Source organism: Lipophrys pholis, assembly GCF_963383615.2.
Source record: "Lipophrys pholis genome assembly, chromosome: 23".
In the NCBI taxonomy this organism is placed as follows: domain Eukaryota; kingdom Metazoa; phylum Chordata; class Actinopteri; order Blenniiformes; family Blenniidae; genus Lipophrys; species Lipophrys pholis.
The window spans coordinates 3,629,452-3,652,370 of record NC_137645.1 but is presented as its reverse complement, the minus strand read 5'-3'; the positions used below and the strand labels follow the sequence as shown (position 1 = coordinate 3,652,370).

Sequence of the window (22,919 nt, the reverse complement as noted above, 5' to 3'; positions counted from 1 at the left end):
TCTAGAAAGATGGAAACATCAGAACACAGAGAATAAAAGATGATCAGAGGCAGAACACACACACACACACACACACACACACACACACACACACACACACACACACACACACACACACACACACACCGTTTCATCTACAAAGCAAAGCCTGGTGGGTCCTGTGTTCCTGCAGTATTTGCGGGTAACCTTCATCACCTGGTGACACACATAAAGGACACACACACACCTACACACAGGCTCACACACACACACACACACACACACACACACACACACACACACACACACACACACACACACACACACACACACACACACACACACACACACACACACACACACACACACACACACACACACACACACACACACAAGCCAGGGCTGGCAGCCTGCCAACATAACGCCTGTGTGTGTGGGTGTGTTTGAATGTGTGTGAGAATAAGACTGAGGGGTCGAGCGACACAGACAGAAGAGGAGAGAGAGGAGTGGGCGGAGTGTGGAGCTGCATTACAGCAGCTGCTGTGCTGCTCTGTCTCTGTCTGCTGCAGTCTCAGCAGTGTGTGAGTGCCTCTGTGTGTGTGTGTGTGTGTGTGTGTGAGTGTGCGTGTGTGCATGTGTGTGGCGTCGTCATGGTTCTGATTGGAGCGGCGATCAAATCCGTCCTAAGATTTTTGAGCCATCGCAGAGGTGAGTGTGTTGCCGTTGATGACTTGTCGGTAAACTGCTGTGATGCTGCGTTGTGGCGCTCTGCTGACGACCTGCTAAAAAATCCTGCGCATGCTGATGCCACATCAGAGTTCATGTCAAACTAACCTGCATGTAACCGTAGCAACAGGGCCGGTCATTTACTCAAGGACCCAGTCCAAGGACTGGAGGACTCTCCTCTGGGGTCCTGGGACACTCCCACTAAGTCGAGAACTGTCTCAGGGGCCATGTGAGCCTCCAGTACAAACTCAAGGGCAGCTGTGGTGTCCTTAAAGACCCCAGGACCCTTTCAGAGTCCCGGGGAACCCCTCTTAGCCATTTCAAGGACCTCAACATCTTCTCCAGCCCTCCAGGATGTCCTCAAGGCCTTAAAGACCCTTTCCTGTCGAGCTCAGAAACCCTCTCTTAACCGAAGATATACCTCAGTGCTGCTCTCGCTCTGTTCAAGGGCTTCCAGGACCCAATCAGACACGTCTGGGTTGTTGGCAGAGACTCCAGGCTTCTCACAGATCATCTGGTCCTCTTGGGACCTCCACTGGAAGCCTATCAAAGCCCGTCAATCTTAAGGATTCCCAAGCCCTAATATGGAACTCTGGAGTCACCACTCTCACTTGACTTCAAAACTGCTTCAAGGTTCAAGGATTGCTTCTCTTATAATTCTTTAGAACTAGTCTTTAAGGACCACTTGACTCTTCACAATGACCCTCCTTAAGGATTCCTTGAATCTCAAGGTCCATGGCTTCCTTTTCCAGGAGTCCAGAATACTCAGAGGAACTTCGTGTCGAGGAACTTCTCTAATGACGTCCAAGATCTCCTCAAGGAAAACTTCTTTCTGGTGCCTGTTCAAGGAATTGTGCAGTCTTTTCCAGAACTTCAAGGCCTTTTTTTTATGAGCTTTGCAACCCTTTCCAGGACCTTTTTCGCTTAATTTCCTTCTTCATAACCTTAGGTTTCCGAAACGATGAATCAATGGGTGATTGGTGGAATCTTCTTCAGGTCTTTTCAGACTCCTTCAAGCTTCAGCTTCACATTTATGAGGCAGAAAGGACCAAATTGCTATTTTCACAAACGTCAGGAGCCTTCAGTGACCTCCTGAACGTTTTCAATCCTCCAGTCACCATCAAGGACCCATCGGCTCCTTCACAACTCAAACATCTCCAGGAGACGCATCGCACTGAGCCATGCTGCTTCCTGAAGAGCCTGAGGATCCACTAAAGGACTGGTGGCCATCAAACAGCCTAAAGTGGTGGTTCCAAATTAAATATCACAATCTAAAAAAAAAATAAAAAAATCCCAAAACACATAATTAAAATCTTAAAATACAAACAGATAGTTGGATGAACATGAATGTGAATAGTGGATATTTAAAAGTAAATTAAATGTATTGGCATAAGGTGTATCACACATTAAGTGTGTGATGTGAAATATATAGGATATACATGAATAATATATGATGGTCACATAGATAACTATATGATTAATGTGATGTCAATGATATAAGAGAGCCCTCTGTGAATACGTCAAGATCTCCTGAGACCTGCTCAGTGACTGAATCAGTATTTTCAAAGACCCGAGATTCTTTTCATCCAGAAGATGCAACAGCTGAAGATCCAGGCTGGTTCTCTGGAGAACCTCTCGAGCTCTCTGGAGACTCTTCAGACGTGTGCCAGGGCAGTCGCCTTCTCCGTGGCGCCCATCTCAGGAATTCACCGAGCACTTCCAGTGTCCTCACACTCCGCAGAGTTTAACACACTTTATCACTGCGTGTGGCCTTCTGGTCCATCCTGCCAGGGTCTTCAAGGAATGAACCGCCGTTTCACTGTTGACGCGTTTTGATTGATGGCTGGTGAAGTGTAGAGTTCACCTCGGCCCAGACTTCCGTCCATCGGCTGGTCCGTCCATCGGCTGGTCTTTGAGGACAGCGGCGTGGAGGTGACCTTGAGGAGCTGAGAGCTGCTGCAGCTCCTCTGAGTGTGAATCAATCTGCTGAAATGAGATTAAACCCAGAAAGCTGTCTTTCACTCGTCTCATCTTGTGTGTGTGTTTGTGTTTGTGTGTTTGCGTGTGCAGCAGAGGATGGCGACAGCAAGTGGTCCGTTCACTACAATACCCAGAAGCCTCAGCAAGGACTGCGATTCATCCCTGGAAAGAAGCGATCAGGCAGCGCTGACGACCTGCGAGGTGAGAGAGCGTCTTCCTGGTGGTTCTGGAGCAGTTCTCCGTCTCTTTATGGTTCTGTGTCTGTTTGTTCCACGTGTCTGCGGAGTTGTTCTATGTCCCTTTTACTGGTTTTGTGTGTCGTCGCCATTTAAGTTGTGTCTTTTTGCAGTTGTTTTGCGTTCAGTTTTTCACATTTTACTGTATCCTATTTTCGTTTTGTGTCAGTTTCACGTGCCTTTGTGTTTTTGTCAATGTGCTCCTCTGTTTTCAGATAAGCTTCTAGTTAAGAACCTCTGACAGGCATTTACACCTTCAGACATGCAGTTTTTTGCTTTCTCATGAGTCCAGTTCTGACCTCCACACCTCCCACTCGTTCCCCAACAGTGTTAATGCATTTTATTTTGGTAAATCTGTGGCCTGTGCCAGGATTCAGGTGTTCAGAGCTTTATAGATGAAAGAGAGGCCTGTGAATGCAGCAGACTGCAGAGAGCTGCAGCGCCGTGCCTGCAGCAGCTGCAGCGCCGCATGTCACCTCAGAGAAACACAAAGGACGAAGCCCCTCATGTGTTTCTGAGTGAGAGAGTGACGCCCCCCCCCACCTCCCAAACTCTGCACGCAGATCGATTGGTCGGTTTGGTGATAACGCAGCATCATCTGTCTCTGTCCTCCGTGTGTGTGTGTGTGTGTGTGTGTGTGTGTGTGTGTGTGTGTGTGTGTGTGTGTGTGTGTGTGTAGCATGGAACGGGCTGACTCAGCACGGCTTCAGGAGGCCCGGCAGCGCTCGGCCCCGTGAGCCGAGTCCTGCCTTGTCGCCGTTCTCCGGCCTCGACCACCAATCAGATGGCAGCACACGAAGACGGTGGAGGGAGAAAAGCAGGAAGATGGTGGGCGACACACACACACACACACACACACACACACACACACACACACACACACACACACACACACACACACACACACACACACACACACACACACACACACACCCACGGAGGCTGATGATGAATTTTAATGAGCTTGAACAAGCTGCAGCAGTAAAAAACCAGCTGACTCATAATTCTCGGTGTCGCCCTGTTGCATGTATTTGTCTCCTTGTAGTTTTGTGTCTCGCCGTAGTGGTTTTGTATCTGTCTGGGATTTTATTTGTCAATCTTTTTCATCGCAGTCTTGCTGCTTTTCCATTTTCTCGTTTTTTTTTTTTGTTACTCTAGTTACTGTCTAGTTTGTCTCCCTTTGTTGCTCCAGTCTCTTTGTAGTTTTGCGTCTTCGTGCAGTCGTCTCACATTTCTGAGGCTGGTTGATAACAATCATTCACATCCGTCAATGATTGTGTTTGTCCTCCCTTTGCAGCAGCCTCCAGTCTGGTGCTAGTTTGTGTTTATTCGTGTCTTTGTAGTTTTGTATCTTGGTGTCGTCCTTTCACATGCCTTTGTGATTGATTTTTAGGTTTTTGTCTCTTTCTCGTTGATACGATGGTGTCTCTTTCTGATAGTATTTATTTATCTTCTATATTTTTTTTCATCTCTGTTTGGGTTTAATTGTTGTGTTGTTTGTCTGCAGCAGTTTCTGTGTGTGGCTGTTTCGTCTCGTTTGTGGTTTTATGTGTCTTTGGACTGTAAATGTGATTTTGTTTGTTTTCTGTAATCCTACTTGTGGTTGTGTTGTTTTGTTTTGTGTCTGTTGATTTCTCCCTAATTTTGTCTCAGTGTTGCTCCTTCACTGTGTAATTGCCATTTTGTCAATGGTTTGTCCTTTTTGGGGCTGTTTTATGTCATTTAAGTTGTGTGTCTCTCTCTCTTTGTAGTTGCTTTATGTCTCTCTGTAGTTTGGGCTTTTTGTATCTTCATCTTCATGCTTCTTTTTAAATATTTTAAATCCAGTTCTTACTTATATTAGTTCCCCTTTGTTGCAGGTCTTTCTAGATTATTTTCATGTCTCTGTGGTTCTTTAAGTCTGAGCCTGGGACTTTTCTGCTCCTGTTCCTGATCTCTGTTGAGCTTTTATGAAATCAGTCCCTGGAGCTTGTGTACTTCCACTTATTTTCTAATGAACAGTGTCTTTAAATTCTAAATAAATCAGTTGGTTAACTGCCTTGATATTGTTCTATTCTCCTGAAAATGTTGGGATTTCTTGTTCTGGTTTGAGCGAATTCCATTTTTTCTCTCCATCGTTGTTATATTTTCTTATCTTTCTTCTCAGAAGTAGTTTTCATCTTCTTCAATCCTTTTTGATGAGTGTTTCTGATTTCCTCTCTTTATGATCTCACCCCTCCTCCTCTCAGAGGTCCAGACTCTTGGACTGTCTCTCCCACTCTTGCTTTTCAGTTTGTTTCAGGGTTTCATTTAGGAGACGAAAGGTAAACATTGATCCAACATCTTTAATTTAGACTAGATTAGAACGAGCTGTGTTAAACTACAGTAGCATCCCTGCCACGTCCAACGAGACACCGTTAAACTCCACTGTGTGTAATCTAGTGGGACTCTTTGGGTCTGGCGAGATTTCTCCAAAAAAAGTCAGATTTATCGTGATGGAATTATTCTGAATGGGATAAAAAAAAAAAAATCTAATTGCAGTTCTTATTTCTCTTGGGTTGTCAGTCATCTGCATCCTCTGAAGAAGACGAGAGGTTCATCGTGAGCCAAACGCGACCCCTGACCCCACTGGTCCTGAACCCCGTCCAGCTCACCTCCTGCTGGGATGTCTTTGCTCCGGCTTATGAGCCAACGGCCGACATGGACATGGAGCCAAGCGCCCGGCTCCCGACTCCAGAGGAGAGAATGAGGCAGCAGGCCGAAGCAATCGCAGCAGATATAGTTCCCATTGATGTGACAGGTACAGCTGAAGATCCTTGCAAAGTCAAAACGGATGCATGTTGACCACACAAGGACTTATGAGGTCCTGTAGAATAATGTGTTTCGTTTTGGAAGATACTTTAATGCTCTTTCTTTATGGTTTCGTTCTTCAGGGGGTAGTTTTGATCGTCAGGCCAGTTTCCGAAGGTCCATTGCCAGCACTGACTCATTAACCCGTCGACCCCGAAACCTGAACCGCCGCAAGACAGTGACCGGAATACCAGACGACGTCAGGCCGAAGCCTTCAGCAGCCTCTGCAGCTCTTCCCGGGCAGTTCTCCACTGTGGGCCGGCCTGCCTCCACCTCCTGCGCCTCCACCCGCCACCAGATGAGCGCAGAGGCGGAGGAAGCAGAAAGCAAAAGGAAGGGCCAGTCGTTGTCAAGGAAAATACGAGCTCCACGCGGTGAGGGAATGTCCAGCCTGATGGCCTCCCTGACCTCCTCCCCCCGAGCTGATCATCAGTACGCCTCCTCCAGTCTTCCCCGCCCTGCAACCAACTCCTCTCTGAACTCCGAGGTCAGTTGTCCGAACACCTATCGGACACTCAGCGCCTCCTCCTCCTCCTCCTCTTGTTGTCAGGTCAGTTCAGATCCATGACATGAAGTGAAATTTAAACAAATCTTTGCCTTTACAATGCTTTCATCGCATGTCTCTCCACAGTCCCAGGACCTGCAAGGGTTTCAGAGCGACCTCCAGCTTCTGCTGCCCTTTGACCCCACGGCCAGTGGCAAGTCCCAGTCTCCCTCCTCCGACCGGGGCAGTCTGAGTCACCGGGCCCTGCGATCTGAGTGGTCTTACCCCAGTGACAAGTCTCTGGTTGAGGCCGCGTCATCTTCCCACTACCTCTCTTCTTCCTCCATTCCTGATTCAGAGTCTCAGTTCAGCTACCAGGCTTTTGATCCAGACCGTCCGAGCAGCCGGCCGGACTCTCAGTGCTTCTCTGACAGCGGCTCCTGTGACGGGGAGCGGTGGAAGTACAGGCCCCTCTCGCCGAGCTCCAGCGTACACAGCAGCGTCTTCGCCGACACGAGATGTGATTCTGCAGAAGGTTATACCTGCGACCCACTTCTGTCATCAGGTCGGTCCTCGCCCTCGTGCGCTGACAGCAACTCTCTGTGCTCGGAGAAGTTCAGCTTGTCTCCGTCTCTCAACCGGGATAGAAGGAAGTCCAGCACTGCGTCCTCCCATTCTCGCTCCTCCACCCGCAGCATTTCCCTCCGCAAGTCCAAGCGTCCCCCGCCTCCACCTCAGCGCTCCGACTCTCTGAGGCGCCGCTCGGGTCGTAATAAACCCTTCCGCTCGTCCTCCAGCCCCCGCCCGCCTCGCGCCACCCAAACAGAGCGCACGCCATCGCCTCAGACCTTCCACGACCCCTGGGTCCCCCGAAGCACCGCTAAAAGACGCCAGAGTGGACTCACCTGTGGGACAGTCACAACCTTTGAGCCTTTAAGCGCAGACTGCCAGGAAATGAACGCCGTCGATCCTCCGGCCAACCCTGCCTGCTCCCAAGTCCTCACCCGGAGGCCCCCCATTCCTGAGGGGGAGGGACTGAGACTGAGCCTGGATCCCCACCCGTCTGCCTCCTCTGTCCCTCGCCTTCAACGCCTTGCATCGCCCTCCAGTGGTTATTCCAGCCAGTCAAACACTCCGACACCCGGCACTCCGGTGTCCTCCCCCTTCACCCCCTCCTCCCCCGGAGCCTTCTCTCTCCCACCTGCCTCTCCCTTCTCCTCCTCCTCCTGTCCCCCCTCCCTCCCCCTGTCCCCTGCCGTTGCCTCCTCTCTGCCCAGGACGAAGCCTCGAGGAGACGGCAGGCAGAAGCCACCAGTCCCAGAAAGAAAGTCTTCGCTCTTCTCTTCCCTCTCTTCATCGTTTTCCTCCACCTCCTCCCTGTCCTCCTACACCTCCTCTGACTCGTCCACCAAGCATCCTCTTCTTCCTCCCCCACCTCCCTTACCTCCATCCTCCCTGCCGGCTCCTCCATTTCCTCTACTTATATCTCATCTTCCTCTTCCTCCTCCCCCTCCTCCTCCTCCTCTTCCTCCTCCTCTACCTTCATCCCTCCCGCTGCCTCCTCCACCACCCCCTCCTCCTCTGCTTCACTCCTCCATGGATGCTCCTTCACTTTCCGACGTCCTTCCTCCTCCTCCTCCTCCACCTCCTCCTCTCCCACCTTCATTCCTCTCCATGCCTCCCCCTCCTCCTCCACCCTGCCGGCCTCCACCCCCACCTTATTCCTACGCTGTGAGGCACACCTCTGCTCTACTGACCAACCTCCCTCCTCCATCACATTTCCCAGCTCCTCTCCCATCCTCTGAATCTTTTCCAGATCTCCCTCCACCACCTCCTCCGCCTCCTCTCTCCTCCCTCTTGAACTCCGGCTGCAGTACCTCTCTGAAGAGCCGTGGATTTCCGGTGGCGCCTCCAAGCCTCCGGGTCACTCCTCAAGCCCTGCAAGGCGTCAAGCTTCGCAAAGTCAACAACTATGAAGCTTTGCGACCCGAGACTCCGCCTACTGAAGCAAACCAATCCAACCTGGAGTGGCAGCGGAGCGTCGATCAACGGGACTCTGTCAGCGACAACCAAGTCAATGCTGACGAAGAGCAACCTGTGTTCAAATTAAGTCAAAGCCCCTTCAAGAAAACAAAAAGTGAAACAGCTACTCCAAACAGTAGTGAGGATTATGCTTGTCTTCAAGGCCCGAGAGCTCAACAATACAACAGTGCGACTCCTCCAAGCATCCGGTCCAACAACCAAAGGATGGCAGATTTAGAGTCACTGGTGAATAACCAAGTCTCTAGTCCCTATTTGAAAATGTTTTATGATGCTGACAAAAAGCAGATTATTGAACAACACCAGGCCCTGGATGCTGTGCTGACAGATGCTAAACTGACACACGCTGACATGAGGCGCAGCAATGGAGACGTTCAGGGGGGGAGCCCGAGGAGGCTGTGCTCCCCAGAGAAACCAGTTCCACCGAAGAAGCCTGATTTATCTACTGTGGGCGTCACGTCATCACCAAAGTTCAGAAAACGAGAAATCCCAGCATCTTCGCCTGGACACAACAGCCAACCACAGCTTCTTCTAGATGGACCTTCTCCAGAGCACCGGACCCGCAGTAAACCAGGAAGACTGACCGACACCAGGCAGCCGTCACCTGCCGGTTCTCCTCACCGACAGAAGCCACCAATAACACACAAGAAGCCAGATCTGAGTTCAGCTACGCCCAAACCAAACAACGGGCCCAGTGGGACCGGAACAATCCCTCAGACTCACGACACCGCTGACTACACCTTCATCCCACCGGGCAGTGTTGTCTCGAGGTCCGGCGGTACCTGCAGCTCCGGGGGAACCTCTGATCTCCAGGGAACCAGTTCAGTCCGGACGGAGAACGTCCAAACCAGAGACCGAGCGGAGCTCAGACAGACGAAGGTCAGCCAGAATGACGGAGCGGTTCAGAGGAGGGCGATGAGGTCGTCGCTGGCTGAGGATGAAGAGGAAGAAAGGGAAGAAGGAGGGACGGTGACGACCATCATGATGATATCCAAGAAAAAAGACAAAGTGAGGAAGAGGAGGAAGAGGAGGGCGGGCAGGGAGCTGCTCATGATGCCGTCAGCAAAGCACTCCTCCGCCTTTTCGTCGTCCTCGACATCATCCTCATCTTCCTCGTCATCTTCGTCCTCCTCTGGAGATGAGCGAGACGAAGCTAAAAGCACGGCGGTGAGGAAAATGGTGGCTAAAGTCTGCGATCTGGAGACCAGTGACTCAGAGAGCTCCTGCTCTCCGATTGGTCAGAGCAGGTTCTCTCTGAGCAGCGCGCTGTCCACCGACAGCCTGCAGGGGGAGCTGTTACTTCCAGACCTCCTGATACAGGAGCCAGACGACCAGGGGGTGGAGGAGAAGGCGCAAGAGGCCGTCCGACATCCAGACGGTAAATTTAGTTTTTCAGTTTTTATAGATACAAACCTGCAGTTAAGATTCTCTGTTTTTGGATTCTTTTCATCATCTCTATAGTTGTTTGTGGTCTTTTGCTGGTATTTCTGGGTTCTATGGAGTTATTTGTGGTCTTTTGTCATTGTATTGATCTTTTAACTTATATTGGCTCTTTTAGTGGTTTTTGTGGATGTCATTGTTGTTTTTGGCTTTTATTTTTGTATTTGTTCTGTTATTGGTGGTTTTTTGTCTTAAACAGTTTGGTAGTTTTGTAGTTGTTTGGGGTCTTTTGGTGGTCAATATAAAATCTTTTAATCTTCTCGTCATTGTTTTTTCACACATTAAAAGATGTAATTTGGTCTTTATGGAGCAGTTCATATCTTCAGAGTCTATTTGAGCAGATGGTAAGTTCCAGTCGGAGACAGAGTTCCTTCCAGGTTTACCTGCGGCTACGTCTCATGTCTTTGCAGGTGTGAAGCAAAAGTAGGACAAGTTTACAAAATGCTGAGGACGAGATAATAATACTCGGCGTCTGTGTGCTCAGTTTTCGAATCCATTAGTAAGGATCGACTTTTTCTCTTGCAGCCGAGCTGTTTGTCAGCGTCTCGGCTGACCAGATGTTCGTCTCTGCTCGACCGCGAACCACCGAGGATCTGTTTGCTGTCATCCACAGGTACAAAGACACACACACACACACACGCGCACACACACTTTGAAGCACATCCTCACACGTCTGCTGGCTTCTTTCCGCCGCATCTGTGGAGCAGTGCAGTCTGGGAAGGCACAGTGTGAGCGCCCGCAGGTTTGGCTGCAGGTAAAATCCCCGAGATGTGCAGAGTGTCGTCTCCCTAGCGAGTATAGAGCCTGAGTAGAAAGTTCAGTCGCTCCCGAAACTTTTGTTCCCTGGTAGATAGGCTTTATCCCACGCCGGCTCTTAATTCGTACTTTTGCTTTGTAGCGTCTGCAGGTGAGTGAACCCAGGAAACTTGCTCAGTGGTAGTTTGTCGGGTTCTAGTTGAAGTTTTCCGGTCTTTTCAACTTTGGTTGAAACTAAAGTTAACTTTTGTCTTCGTGTCTCTTTCGTCTCAGATCAAAGAGAAAGATGCTGGGAAAGAGCGATCCAGAAGTAGGGAGGGATCGGTTCTCTTCTTCCTCGTCGTCCCCCATCGACCCGCTCCTCCGTCACCCAATGCAGCCTGTCCCCCGCAGAGGTCAAAGGTCACCCAGGAGCGAGAGCTTCAAGGCTCTGCTGCTCAGGAAAGGAAGTCGTCCTGACTCGTCTTCTCGAGCCTCAGCGGTGGAGCGTCTTTGTAAATGTGCCACATCTTCAGACCTGCGGAGGCCGCTGCTGCCGCTTCCTCCTCCTGCTCTTCCTCCTCCTCCTTCACCTCCATACCAAGAAACCCGCAATGCTCCTGACATCAACATCCACCTGACTCTGGACCTGCAGGCTCCGCCCACTCCTCAGAGCTTCTCCATGACGCTCGGATGGAAGCAGCAGGACCTGACGCACCTCCTGGGCTCCTCTTCCTCCTCCTCCTCCTCCTATTCCTCTTATTTTTCTCCTTCTTCCTCCTCCTCTTCCTCCTATTCTTCCTATTCCTCCTCCTCACCCTTCTTCTTCCTCACGTCCTCCTCCTGGAGACCTCGCTCCCTCACTCCTCCCTGCTCCACCAGACGGCGCCTCGCAGCTCGCTGCCGCTTCTTTGCCCCCCCGATGACCGCCATCTTTGAAGACGAGGACGAGGATGAGGAGATCGATGAAGATGAGGACGACGATGTTTTCCTGGAGTCACCAGCAGGCAGCGAAGAGTCAACCGTCCGATTGGTGGAGATTTCTTAATTTGAAGTCGCAGCAAATCGACATGAATGTAAAGAAATGTGTCATAACCAGATGAAACCAGATCAGACTGGATCCCATCGTACCACACAAACCGGCTCAGACTGGATCAGACTAGATCAAACCGGAAAAGACGGTTTCTGCTGGATAAAACTCCTGAACGGATCGGACCAGAAGTAACCAGATAAAACCGGATCAGACTGAATCAAACTGGTTCTCATTATACTGAATCAGATCGGACCAAAATAATTGAATCAACCAAACTGGAAAAGACTGAACCCATAAAACCGGTTCGAACAACAATGAACCGTCTGAACCGGACGAGTCCACTTCCACCAGACTGAACCGGATGGAACCGGATCTGACTGACACGCTAATCGTTTACCGACTGAATGTACTGAAGCACATGAACTGATCCAAACGTTCTGCTGCCACATTTATACATCTGAAAACCTACAAACAACACGTGTGTGTTTATTCCTTACAAATCTTATGAAAACAAGTAGGATGTGGGATTTTTTGTTTTCCTGATAGCAGTTTCTTCTTGAGATTAACTAGTAAACATTATATTAAAGGTACAGTAGTAATAAGAAAAGAAACTGTGAATGTACAATTTTCTGAAACTTGATCAAAATAAATTAAAATAAACCTCTGCGGCATTAAACAAGTCAAAGAGTCTAAGTAGAAACATGAAATCAAATTTGTTCAGTTCTGGCTGAAACATTTGTGGTTTTATGTGTTTCTGACTTTTTCTCTGTGAAATTTTGAATCTTTTGACCAAAATAAAGATGAATTTGGAGCCTGCAGGGACGAGCAGCTTTATTCCTATTAATAAATCTGCCTGTTCAGCTGCATTGAAACCAAACAAATGATGAATTGAGTTTAGAAAACCTCCCACTGTGTAACGTAAAGAAAATAATACATTTTGGGGTTTTTGTGCAGTAGAGACTCAAAAAGGAGGAAAAAGTAACTTTTTGTTAAAGATGTTTTTCTTTCTGTTTCCATTTGTGAGCCTGATGTTGTTCTTCTGTTAACTATGCTGTCACATTATGTTGTATTCCTTCAATTCAACCTTTTTTAAAGCTGATTTATCTCTGATGTGAAGCAGCTCATGTTTTACTTGTTTCTCTCGATGGTAAAATAGGCCGAAGTGTAATTTTCTCAGATTTTTGTAGTCGTTCCTGTAAATATTCCTCCTCTCTTACATCTCCTCGTTTTTACAACCTTTTCCTTTTGTCTCCATGTCAGCGAGTCTAGTTTGTATTCCTCTAACAGGAGACTGAGTTTATATGGATTGTATTAGCCTGCAGGTTTGTGGAGGGACGCACTGTGAGTGGAAACTGAACCCGGAGAGGAAGAGAAGAAGAAAACCACCTGTTTTAAAGTGAGAGCAATAAACGACAAACTGAAACCTGAAGCTTTGTTTGTGGGGTTGTTTTTTTTTTGGTCATTTTAAAAACTGTGTGTCCAGCTCATGAGGCTTCAGCAGATGTTTCCCATCAGCCATCAAACCACCTTCAGTCAGGTAAAAGCGTCTGCGTTCAGAAACCATCCTGTGATGCGTCTTTGCTAAAAATAGGAGAATTTAAAAGTCATTCAGAAGCTTTGAGGTCGTTAATCTTTAGATAGAACAAAAATGGACCCGATAGGATGATGTTTTTAGTGTAGTTATACTTCTTTGGAGGGAAAGATGGATATTTTATGTTAAATTAATCAAATTTCAAGCCTCTCACATAATTTTTTATCAGGCCTGAATGAAATTGGACGAACACATTGAATATATTTCCAACATTTTCTGGAAAAAGTTGATAAATCATAAGAAACGTGCAGTTTGAGGGTGCAGTTTGTACTGTTGGCCACTAAGGGGTGCTGTTGTTCCGTGCAGAGTTTAAGCCAACTAATCCACCTGTTGCAGGTTTCCCCCCACACATGAGGAAGGAGCAAACGTAGATCATTCAAATGGTTTCCGTTTAAATATTTATGGACTCTTGAGAATATTTTAGATGATTCACGTGGAGAGAAACTGAAACGACTCCAACAATTCAAAATTGTATCTCAGATTCGACAAAAGAAAATAGTTTTGAAGATTTTGCGATGCAATATGAGGTTCAAACGGACTTTTCAGAAGCTCGGAGGTCGTTGGAGGACATTAAAGGTTTTGGAAAAGGTTCAAGAAGAAGATGCCAGAGAATCTAGACAAAGTCCAACATGTGCTGAAACATGTGCCAATGATCTTCCAACATGTTCTTGTGATGTAGTTGAATGTCTTTATTTTGGTCCTCGAGGATCCATCAGGAATGAACTTTGGCTTTTCAGGGTTGAAGATTTAAGAGATTTCACAAGTTTATTTGTTTTATTTCACGTGTTCATCAGGTGGTTTGAGCAGACTGATTTTAAATCACTCATTGATGGGGTCCGAATCCTTTCTGCTGTGAAGGATTTCTCTCTGAAGAAATATGGTTGTTTTATCCAGTTTCTTTTAATGAACTCTGTCGGGAATCTTAAGCATCCTCCACACGTGCTGTACAGGTTTAAGATAAAGAGGCTCACAATGTTTTGGAGGGATTTGTAATTGCTTCTTGGAAATCCTTCAAGTCTTACTAATGTCTGAACGATTCCCAAAAAACAATTAGTTTCTTTGATTTTCAATATTTGAAAAAAAAAAAGAAAAAGAAAAAGGAAGGATATTTACAGATGTTTCGGAGCTTTTCAAGATGAGTCAGACTGTGGACGTTGTGAACGGGATGCGATGGGGTCTTGTGAGGTAACAGGTGGTCCAGGGTGAAATGTGAGGTCGTGAGGGAAACTTTCGTTCTTTTCTTTAGTTTAATTAGTTCTGCTTCTTCATCATTTTGCCTCTTCTGAACTCCCACAAAATCCCCGAAACACACTATTCTGAGACACCCGAGAGAACACACTGTCTGTTTGTGTTTTCTGTCATGTTGCCTCAGGCTGCGAGTTGGAATGTGGACGGAGAAGTCACACAAATGTCTCCGCTGTCAGATGATGCAGCAGTTTGTCTGTCCTGCAGCGAAAACAGGGAATGAAACGCATGTTATTTTTATTATGTTTGTTGCCTCCAAACTTTCAGAGGAACACGAGATGTTTTACTTCTGAGGAGTTTTTATTTTTTTCTCTCCCCCGTCAGAGCGGCGGCGGCGGCGGCGGCGGCGGCGGGTGAGCGGCCGGCCGCTTCAAGTTAATGGCTCCGACCCGCTGGACAGATTTAAAGAGCTTGATCAGTTGAGACTTGGTGTGTTTCCACGTCTCCAGAGGGAGCGGGTGCATAGTTTACCACGGCCCGCGGTGACCTTTGACCCGCAGACCGTCAATGAGTTTAATGGGTTTCATTATGAAGTCTCCGAGGTTTTCGTTATGGAGCCAAAACCATCATTTTTGTTTTTCTTTATCGCTGCTTTTTTAGCCTCTGACTCTGTCGTAACTTGTCCGGGGGAGAGGCAGCCGGCATGTCGAGGCCTCGAACCGTCACCGATAGAAGAACCTCAGACAATCAGATGATCAGTTTTATTGTTTCGGGGTCTTTTATTTCGTATCTTTTATCTGAGATCTGCTGCCACCGTCTAATAATATTTTAAAAGCCACGTCACACAGAAGCTGAGACCTCGGGGCCGCCGAGGCCCCGTGACGAGTGACGGTGTGCTCTCTCGCACACCTGCTGTTGTTCTTGGCTTTTTAGCGTTTGTGTGTGTGTGTGTGTGTGTGTGTGTGTGTGTGTGTGTGTGTGTGTGTGTGTGTGTGTGTGTGTGTGTGTGTGTGAGTGTCTGCCTGCCTGTTGTCGCGGCAACAGTTTTCTGGCGTGAGGAACGCTAACACGAAGCAAAGCATGCAGAACGGCACGCTTCCAGTCGTCTCACTAGTCGCCGTGGAGCGGCACCATTAGCGTCTCTTTTATTTTTATGATTTATCTTTTTCCACATTTCCTTTTTAAATTAAAGCTTTCCTGTCCGTTGGTATTTTCAGATTATCGCCCCAAAACACAACATCAGCTTATATTTGTCTCTGGCAGACCGGAATCAACAACGTTTGGGAACAATCACCCACTCATGCCTCGGCCCGGGTGTCTTTAGTTATTGCTCCCGAGGATTTAAAGCTTAATGTGTTGGTTTTTTAATGGCCTTGATAACTTTGGCAGGACATTTGAAAACTTTCTTCAGAAAGCGCCAGATGTTTGTCCTGATGTTCTGTGAGAATCCGACGACTTTGCGCCGGGCCAATTGAGCTCTGACAAGTTTGGAAGTCGAAGATTTAAGAAGAAATTTCTAATGTTCTGTTCAAGTATTTTGGGAAGTTTTCCAGAGGGTGGAGTGTTTCAGATCTACCGAGGGTCAAACGGAAACTTCCTCCTTGTCACGTTTCAAACCTTCTGAAACGCAAAGACCGAACCTCACCAGCCTGGAGAAGTTCATATCTGTGGAACTAAAACGATCCATCCCCTCAGAATGTGTGGAAGCAGATCAGTACCAGTCAGAACTCTTACACACCAATTGAGACTTAACAGAACATTACGGACCTCATCAGAGATCTAGAGCCTCAACACCTCCTGGAACCAAATCCAAGTCGTCTGATTCTGACATTTAAAACCTTGTTTCCATTGAAACCTCTGACACTTCATACAGAATATTATCCGCCCACAAAAACAAAAAAAACTTTGAGTTCTTCCAAACCTTCCCATCGTGCTCCTGAATCCAGAAGGTCATGAGCCCTAAACACTCAAGGTCCAGTGGTTCGGGTTTCATGACTGCGTATCTTTTCTGTGTTTGGTTCGATAAACGAGCCTTTCTGGAATTAGTTTTTTTGTTTTTGTACCCGAAAAGGTCAGTTTGGTTCTTGAATCATCCCGATGCGTGTATTTGTTTTGTGACTGTCGCTGAGAAGAATCAGGATTGCAGTTCTGGGAGAATTTCAACCCGGGAGTTGTTTGTCCTGGGGAACGTTCGTAATAGAACCCGAGGAATTCTTTTCACATTTACTCAACCAAAATAATCCACGGTTTTATTTTTCGTAGATTTCTAGAGCTTCTCAAGTGTAACTGCTGTTTTCCAAACACCTGAGCAGCTTCTGGGTAAATAGTTGATTAAGAGATTCTCTGGGTCCACGTCGGGTTTGAATTCACTCTGAATGGAGCCTTTGAGATCGATGAGAAGACAATCTGCTGGAACCTTTGAGGAAGGTTTCTTGGTTTCGCAGGTTTATTGAGTCACTGAAGACATCGTGAAGTTCATTGAGGAGGTTTCAGAGGAATAACTTCAGATCCTATTATAGATTATATCTCTGAGGATCATGAACCTCCCTGATATCTCACTAGGTTTTCAGATTTTGACACGAGTTTCACCGAGGCGCGTTCTCTCCTGAAACTCCCACTGGGATTCCAGAAGTGCCTTGAATGTCAGCGGTTTGGAAGGTTTAAGATGCCCTTCAGGATGTTTAATGGTCTCCCGGGGAGGTTCCAGCGGTTCTTGGAGACGTTCCAGATCAGGCGGCGGAGTGAATGCTGCAGGACGCCGGTGCAGGTCTGGATGTGTACAAAGGGGGAGTTAATGGCCGTGAGAAAAGCTGGTGTTCACTGCAGTGACCTGCATGAATAAACAGATACAGGGCGTCATTCCTCCACAAGCCTCCCCCGAATGCCTGTATAAATACAGGTTCAGAAAACATTGACACACACACACACACACACACACACACACACACACACACACACACACACACACACACACACACACACACACACACACACACACACACACACACACACACACACACACACACACACACACACACACACACACACACACGGCCTTGATAAATCCTTTATTCTGCCTAAATCACCGCTCTTAAACAAAAATACCCTCTAATGTGAAAATGTGTTTGTGTTCAGAGGTTCGATATCTGATGGAGCAGATGAACAAATAAGGGCTGAACTCTGAGAGCAGGCTGTGGCCTTCACTGTTTTCTTTGTTTCGCGACGAATTTGCTTCTCTGTTCACTTGTATTTGTGTCACACTGAATGTATAGCTTTTTGTTTTCATTGTCGACACACATATTTCAGGGCTGCGGTTTAACAAACTGTTGTGTTCATATCTTTTGGACTTTATCTTCTCTGAAGCCAAATTTCAATAATTCTTTGTGAAATAATTGTTGTCGTCATTAAAGTTCAGTTGGAATGAAATATGATTTTACAACTTTAAAGTATTTGCAATATAAAAACGACACTGATTATCTTTAATAACATTTAATAAAATCCATGGTTTGTAATTAAAATGTCAACATTTGAATGTTCTTCCAATGTTTTATGTTTGTGGTGCAAAACGGGAGAAAAAAGCTTTTTATTTTTTATTGTGTACAAAAACTGTCACAGCTGTTTAGAATCTCAAAAACTAAACATGAGCTGTGCCAAAAGTTAATTATTCATAAAAGACTCAATATTTCTGGTGGTATTTATCTCAATCTGAGCCTGTGCACTCTTTTTACTGGAAGTTCAAAGTTACAATCAATAAGAAAACAAACCGTTAGTATGAATAGAGGCCAAAACATTAGAAAGTAGGACTAATTGTATTGCGTTTTTACTGCGTGAAAAGGTTCATTTTTTTTAATTGTACAAAATTTGCATGTTTCTGTGCGTAAAAAGCATAAATATAATTAGTTTAAATGGATTGAGTCATCCGTGGTCACCTGTTTCCAACTTGTTTTCACTTTGGTGGATTTCCGGTGAGTTGTGGGGGTTTCCACTTCACCTAAACTGCATCTAATGAGTCCAGAAAGCCATTTTTGTTTCCATCCTGAGATGAAGCACCGCGCCTCATCCACTGTACTAACATGCGCGCATGCATCTCCTCCTCTTCTCCTCCTCTTCTCCCCCTCCATGTCTTCCTCCTCCTCCCCCTGCCGGTATATTTCCGTACTCCGGGAACTTCGCGCGTGCAGACAGGAGGAACTTCAGGAGACATCAGGAGCCGCGGTCAGATCTGACAGGGCGCAGAGACGCGTGGAAGTTGCGCGTGCCAGGCTGTGGAAGTCCTCTCCTCGGTCCGCAAACACGAGGCATGCGCCTGTCCAGCTGCGCTCCAGCTGCTGCAGCGGAACTCACCAGCTGATGAAGAGGAGGAGGAGGAGATTGAGGAAGGTGCTTCCCCAGCTTTACGCACTCCACCAACCACTCGTCTAAAAGATGCCACCTGGCTCCGGTGCGCGGCACGCGGCTCGGATCAAGACTAACCCGGGATAGCACTCACCATCCAGAGACGCAGAGAGGAGAGCCAGGAGCCACCGCAGAGCCCAGCCCAGCCCAGCCGGGACCAGAGAGCTGTGCGCCGGTGAGCGGAGCTGCACGGAGCCGCACCGAGGAGGACAGGTGACTGTTCATGCAGCTTTAAAATAAAAAATGAATTACGTTCAATGCAAAATGGAAAGTGCTGCTAGTTAACCCGGATGCATGAGATCAGTTTGCATTTCCAGACTTTTTGGGGGAAACATCCTGCAGAACTTCGTTTTGTTTGTAAACTTTTTCATGAAGTTGATCAATAATCTGATGGGAATAAATTAATTTTTTTTTTAAATCACTTCAAATCTGAAATTTGCACTCTTTCATTGTGAATTGTCCTTATTATGAACAACTTGATTTGTAAAATATTGAAGGGATCTTTCTGGGATTAGGAGATTATTTGGGGCCATTTAATCAGACTTAATCTAATCAATAACCGGTAACCAGACTCCGGGTCTCCGGTCTCCCTGCAGGAGCTCCGAAGTGATGCTGCTCTCTCGGCCCCCGCTGCTCTCCGCGCTTCTCCTGCTGCTGCTGGCCGCCGGCCGCTGCACCGCCGCCGCGCTGCTCCGGGGCGCCGCCGCGCGCACCGAGGCTCTGGCGGGGCGCGTGGAGCTGACCGCCCGGTACCGGACCAGGACCGACACTCCTGCTGGGCTCCCCGCAGCCAGAGGGAGGGGGTTGCGGTCACACCAGGGGCCCGGTCAGTACTTCGTATACTAATACTTTACTACTGATAATACTGATAGTAGTGATAATAATGATACTCCTCCTGAGTAACAGTATCGGTACAACTGCCGATACTCATGCTTTATGTAGTGATGCCTGTGAAACCATGAAGATACAGATACTACTATTGATAACAATAATACTACCTACTAGCTCTACTTCTGCTGAGGTGCTTTGTGGACTAGTACTTTATGAAACAACTACTGGGATTACTGTTACACATGATAATGTTAGTTATGGGGCGAATACTAACACTGTTTACACTGCTGATAGTTCAGATACTACGAATACTGGTACTTGTGATACAACTGAAGCTGATTCAGATACTGCTGGTCTTTTTACTGCTGATACATCTGATGATACTGAGAACTTAAACTTCGATGAACCTCACTCTAACTGTCATGCTACTCACATTTTTAATGATGCAACTGATAATCATACCACTGATATACATTTTGTTTTATTAATTAATTTCAGGCGTGTCAAAACAAAACGCGTGTGCAAGCACATACACACACCTATTTACATTCACATACATATCCATATATAAACCCTTTGCTGATAACCTAAATAAATAATTATTGCATTTGTATTTTATATAAATATATTCACACAAGATATATATATATATTAAGTGTACCCACACCGATACATTCATTAGTCGTATTTCTACTTTAACATGCCTGAAAACAATACTGTTGAAGTTCTTGTTACTAAGATTGATTTCTGATATTGGTGGTACTGGAGGCACAGATATTAAAGAATTAGACTCTTCATCAGTGCGCGGTCTGTGGTTCCTCTCAGGACTAAAAGAGCGATTCATTCATTCATTCCCTCCTGAGCGCACAGTATGAATGAATGATTCAGCGAGAAGCCGCTGGTCACACGGCGCTAAACAAACTGCACATAAACACTCAAAGAGGAAGTTTAAGAGCTTGACTCTCTCGTGTCTGTGTGTTATCACTGTGATTCCACCGGAACAAATAACTGGACGGAGCAGCAGCTCGTTTTCCTGCCGCTTCAACCTCCTTTCTGTTGATTTTCAGAGACAAACCATAGAGATCCGCATTACAAGGAGAAGTTCATCATCCAACTCACAGGTAAACACAGTCAGCATCACATCAAACATCAAACTCTGGATTTGACCCCAAGTGCATCTCAGATTGGCTGTAATCTCATTTATTTTACACTGAGATCGTTCTTCTTTTTCCACATTGAGTTTAATGGAGGTTGTCTTCAGGGAACAGCTCAATTCTTTTATTTTACTTTTTCTATACAATTAAAAAAATGACTTTTTGTGCTATAAACACTGTTTTTATGTCAAAAGTTTCTTTTTTTAATTTGCGCAAAGTGTTTTGATAATACACAATATCCCAATAGACCTCTCAGCTGAAAAAATTTTTTTTCACACATTGCATGAAAAGTTACGCTTAACCTCCTTGCGATGCCAAATGTGACGAGGCCAAACTAAAACGTATTGACGCCCATTATTAAACAAATCACTGAACAAAGCGTGACGTGACGCTATAATGTAGTGGTGGTGAGAATCGTTCTGACCCTCCGTCTGCCCTCAGGACCACTTTCCTTCGACCCAAAGTGTAAGAAACAGTTCTACAGGCTGTACCACAACACCCGGGACTGCACTGTGCCCGCCTGTGAGTAACCGGCCGCCGGTTTGATTCCCTCGCCGCCAGCATGCCAGGCGAGCAGGACGAGACGTGCCACAGCAGCTCGTCTCGTCCGCAGTCATGCATGCAGCTGCTGTTTACCTTAGCCAGAGTTCACTGTTTACTTTATAACCGTGTTGGAGAACATACGTCTGAATGTTCCTGCTGTGTCCTCGGCAGACTATAGACGATGTGCTCGACTGCTGATCCAGCTGGCCAAAAGCCCTCGCTGTGCTGAGAGATAACGACGCGGTAAGATGGGGTTCTCACACTTAGAACCAATAAATTGAAATGTCAAGAATCTGCCGACCCCCTGAGGCCTCCAGTTCAAGAACCGACAGAGTGTAGAACAGGTAGAACCCAGAATGCAAAGCGTAGAGAAGGCGGAACCTGCAGTATGAAGTGTTCTCACGCCTGGAGGAAGTGTGAATCGTGTAGGACAGGCAGGACCTGTAGGGCGGTGAGTACTTTCTCTTTTGAGTGTGAATCACATCAGTGAGCAGAACGAGCAGAACCTGCCGTCTGGACTGGATTGAAGTAGAACCTTTACCTCAAGACGTGTACAATTTAACCTCAAATGTTCCCGTTCTGTTTGATTTCGGGATTTTTTCCGTCTCATCGACAGATTCTGGACCGCAGTGGCCGAGAAAAACGACAGGGAACCGTACAGACGACAGGAACTCGTCCTCGACCAGCCAATGGGGTGTCTTACACTCATTCAGGAAGAGCCAATCAGATTGCAGAACGTGGCCGGCCGGAGTTTTCCTGGATTATCTTCTTTTATTTGGTGAACTAAACCGTGGACACTGACTGATGTGACCTGAACCACTCGGTTCGCTGAGTCTGCTCCTGCTGTTTCCTGGGACTCGTGTCTTCGGGGGTTTTCTGGACGATGTTTCGCCTCCCGCAGCGGGAACCCCGACAGATTCGGACGCCGGAGATTGATGAATGTCTACTTGACGTTTCTGTGTATTTATACCGTGGAAGCTGCCACTCTGTGCAATATGTACATACTGTCAGAGGAATAAACGTGTTTGATAAGAGCCGTTGGTTTTTGTTTGTTTCCTCATCATGAAACAGAGAAGTCCTTCTCACCAAAGTCTCATTTGTCTCAATATGTGTGTGTTTTGTCTTTAATGTGATCAGTTTGATCAGTTTGCATGTTCCGGTCTGGTGTTCTGGCTTTAGTGTTTGTTTTCTAGTTTTCTAGTTTTCTACGTCTTCGTGCTTCTATTGATTTATGTTTTTGTCTCTGTGGTGCCTCTTATTCAGTCTTTGTGACATTGTTTTCCTCAGTTTTTTATTTTTTTTTGTCTATTTGCAGTCATTTTGTTTTTCTGCTACTGTGGTTGTGTTTTATTTCTTTGTGGTTTGTGTCTTTTTTTTTTTTTTGTTTTTTTGATTTGTGGTGTTTTGCCTCTTGTTTGTTCCCTGCCACTTTTAGTTTGTATCTTGGAGGCATTGTTGGGTGTTGTTTTCATGGTTTTTGTCTCTTTGTGATTATTTTTGTTATTTTGTGGTTGTTTCACATCGTTTGGTGTCACGTCTTGTCTCTCTTTGTGGTTTTCTAATGTCTCTTCTTGATTTTGTTTGTTGTGTCGAGCGGTTTTCGCTCAGTATTTTGGCGAGTCCCAGTGTTTTGGCGAGTCCCAGTGTTTTGGCGAGTCCCAGTGTTTTGGCGAGTGTCAGTGTTTTGGCGAATCTGTGTTTTGGCGAGTCCCAGTATTTTGGCGAGTCTCGGTGTTTT

At 46.7% G+C, this 22,919-nt stretch overlaps 2 protein-coding genes across 8 annotated transcripts; both read left to right on the top strand.

Annotated features, from left to right (window-relative positions):
- Positions 1-613: 613 nt before the first annotated feature.
- On the top strand, positions 614-11,497 carry nhsl1a (NHS-like 1a; the record flags this gene model as incomplete). Its single annotated transcript, XM_080492709.1, has 9 exons — positions 614-687; positions 2,776-2,886; positions 3,601-3,749; positions 5,466-5,700; positions 5,834-6,300; positions 6,382-9,652; positions 10,240-10,327; positions 10,744-11,104; positions 11,261-11,497. The coding sequence occupies exons 1-9, from the start codon at positions 630-632 to the stop codon at positions 11,495-11,497; spliced, it is 4,977 nt and encodes a 1,658-aa protein (XP_080348835.1). The 5' UTR covers positions 614-629.
- A 6,938-nt stretch (positions 11,498-18,435) lies between these two features.
- On the top strand, positions 18,436-22,217 carry alkal2b (ALK and LTK ligand 2b). Of its 7 annotated transcripts, none has more exons than XM_080492607.1 (6): positions 18,436-18,866; positions 19,250-19,479; positions 20,552-20,605; positions 21,080-21,160; positions 21,353-21,424; positions 21,798-22,217. In XM_080492607.1, exons 2-5 carry the CDS (start codon positions 19,263-19,265, stop codon positions 21,415-21,417), a joined length of 417 nt encoding a protein of 138 aa, XP_080348733.1. In that variant the 5' UTR covers positions 18,436-18,866; positions 19,250-19,262; the 3' UTR covers positions 21,418-21,424; positions 21,798-22,217. The 7 variants fall into 7 exon arrangements, with proteins under 7 accessions (XP_080348733.1, XP_080348737.1, XP_080348739.1 ...); XM_080492611.1 differs by having other exon boundaries at positions 18,436-18,828; positions 21,798-22,211; XM_080492613.1 differs by having other exon boundaries at positions 21,360-21,424; positions 21,798-22,211.
- The last annotated feature ends 702 nt before the right edge of the window (positions 22,218-22,919 follow it).

Coding starts and splice junctions, on each gene's coding strand:
- alkal2b (XM_080492607.1), top strand. CDS start 19,263: ATGCTGCTCTCTCGGCCCCCGCTGCTCTCCGCGCTTCTCCTGCTGCTG. Junction 19,480..20,551: donor GCGGTCACACCAGGGGCCCG/GTCAGTACTTCG, acceptor GTTGATTTTCAG/AGACAAACCATAGAGATCCG. Junction 20,606..21,079: donor GTTCATCATCCAACTCACAG/GTAAACACAGTC, acceptor GTCTGCCCTCAG/GACCACTTTCCTTCGACCCA.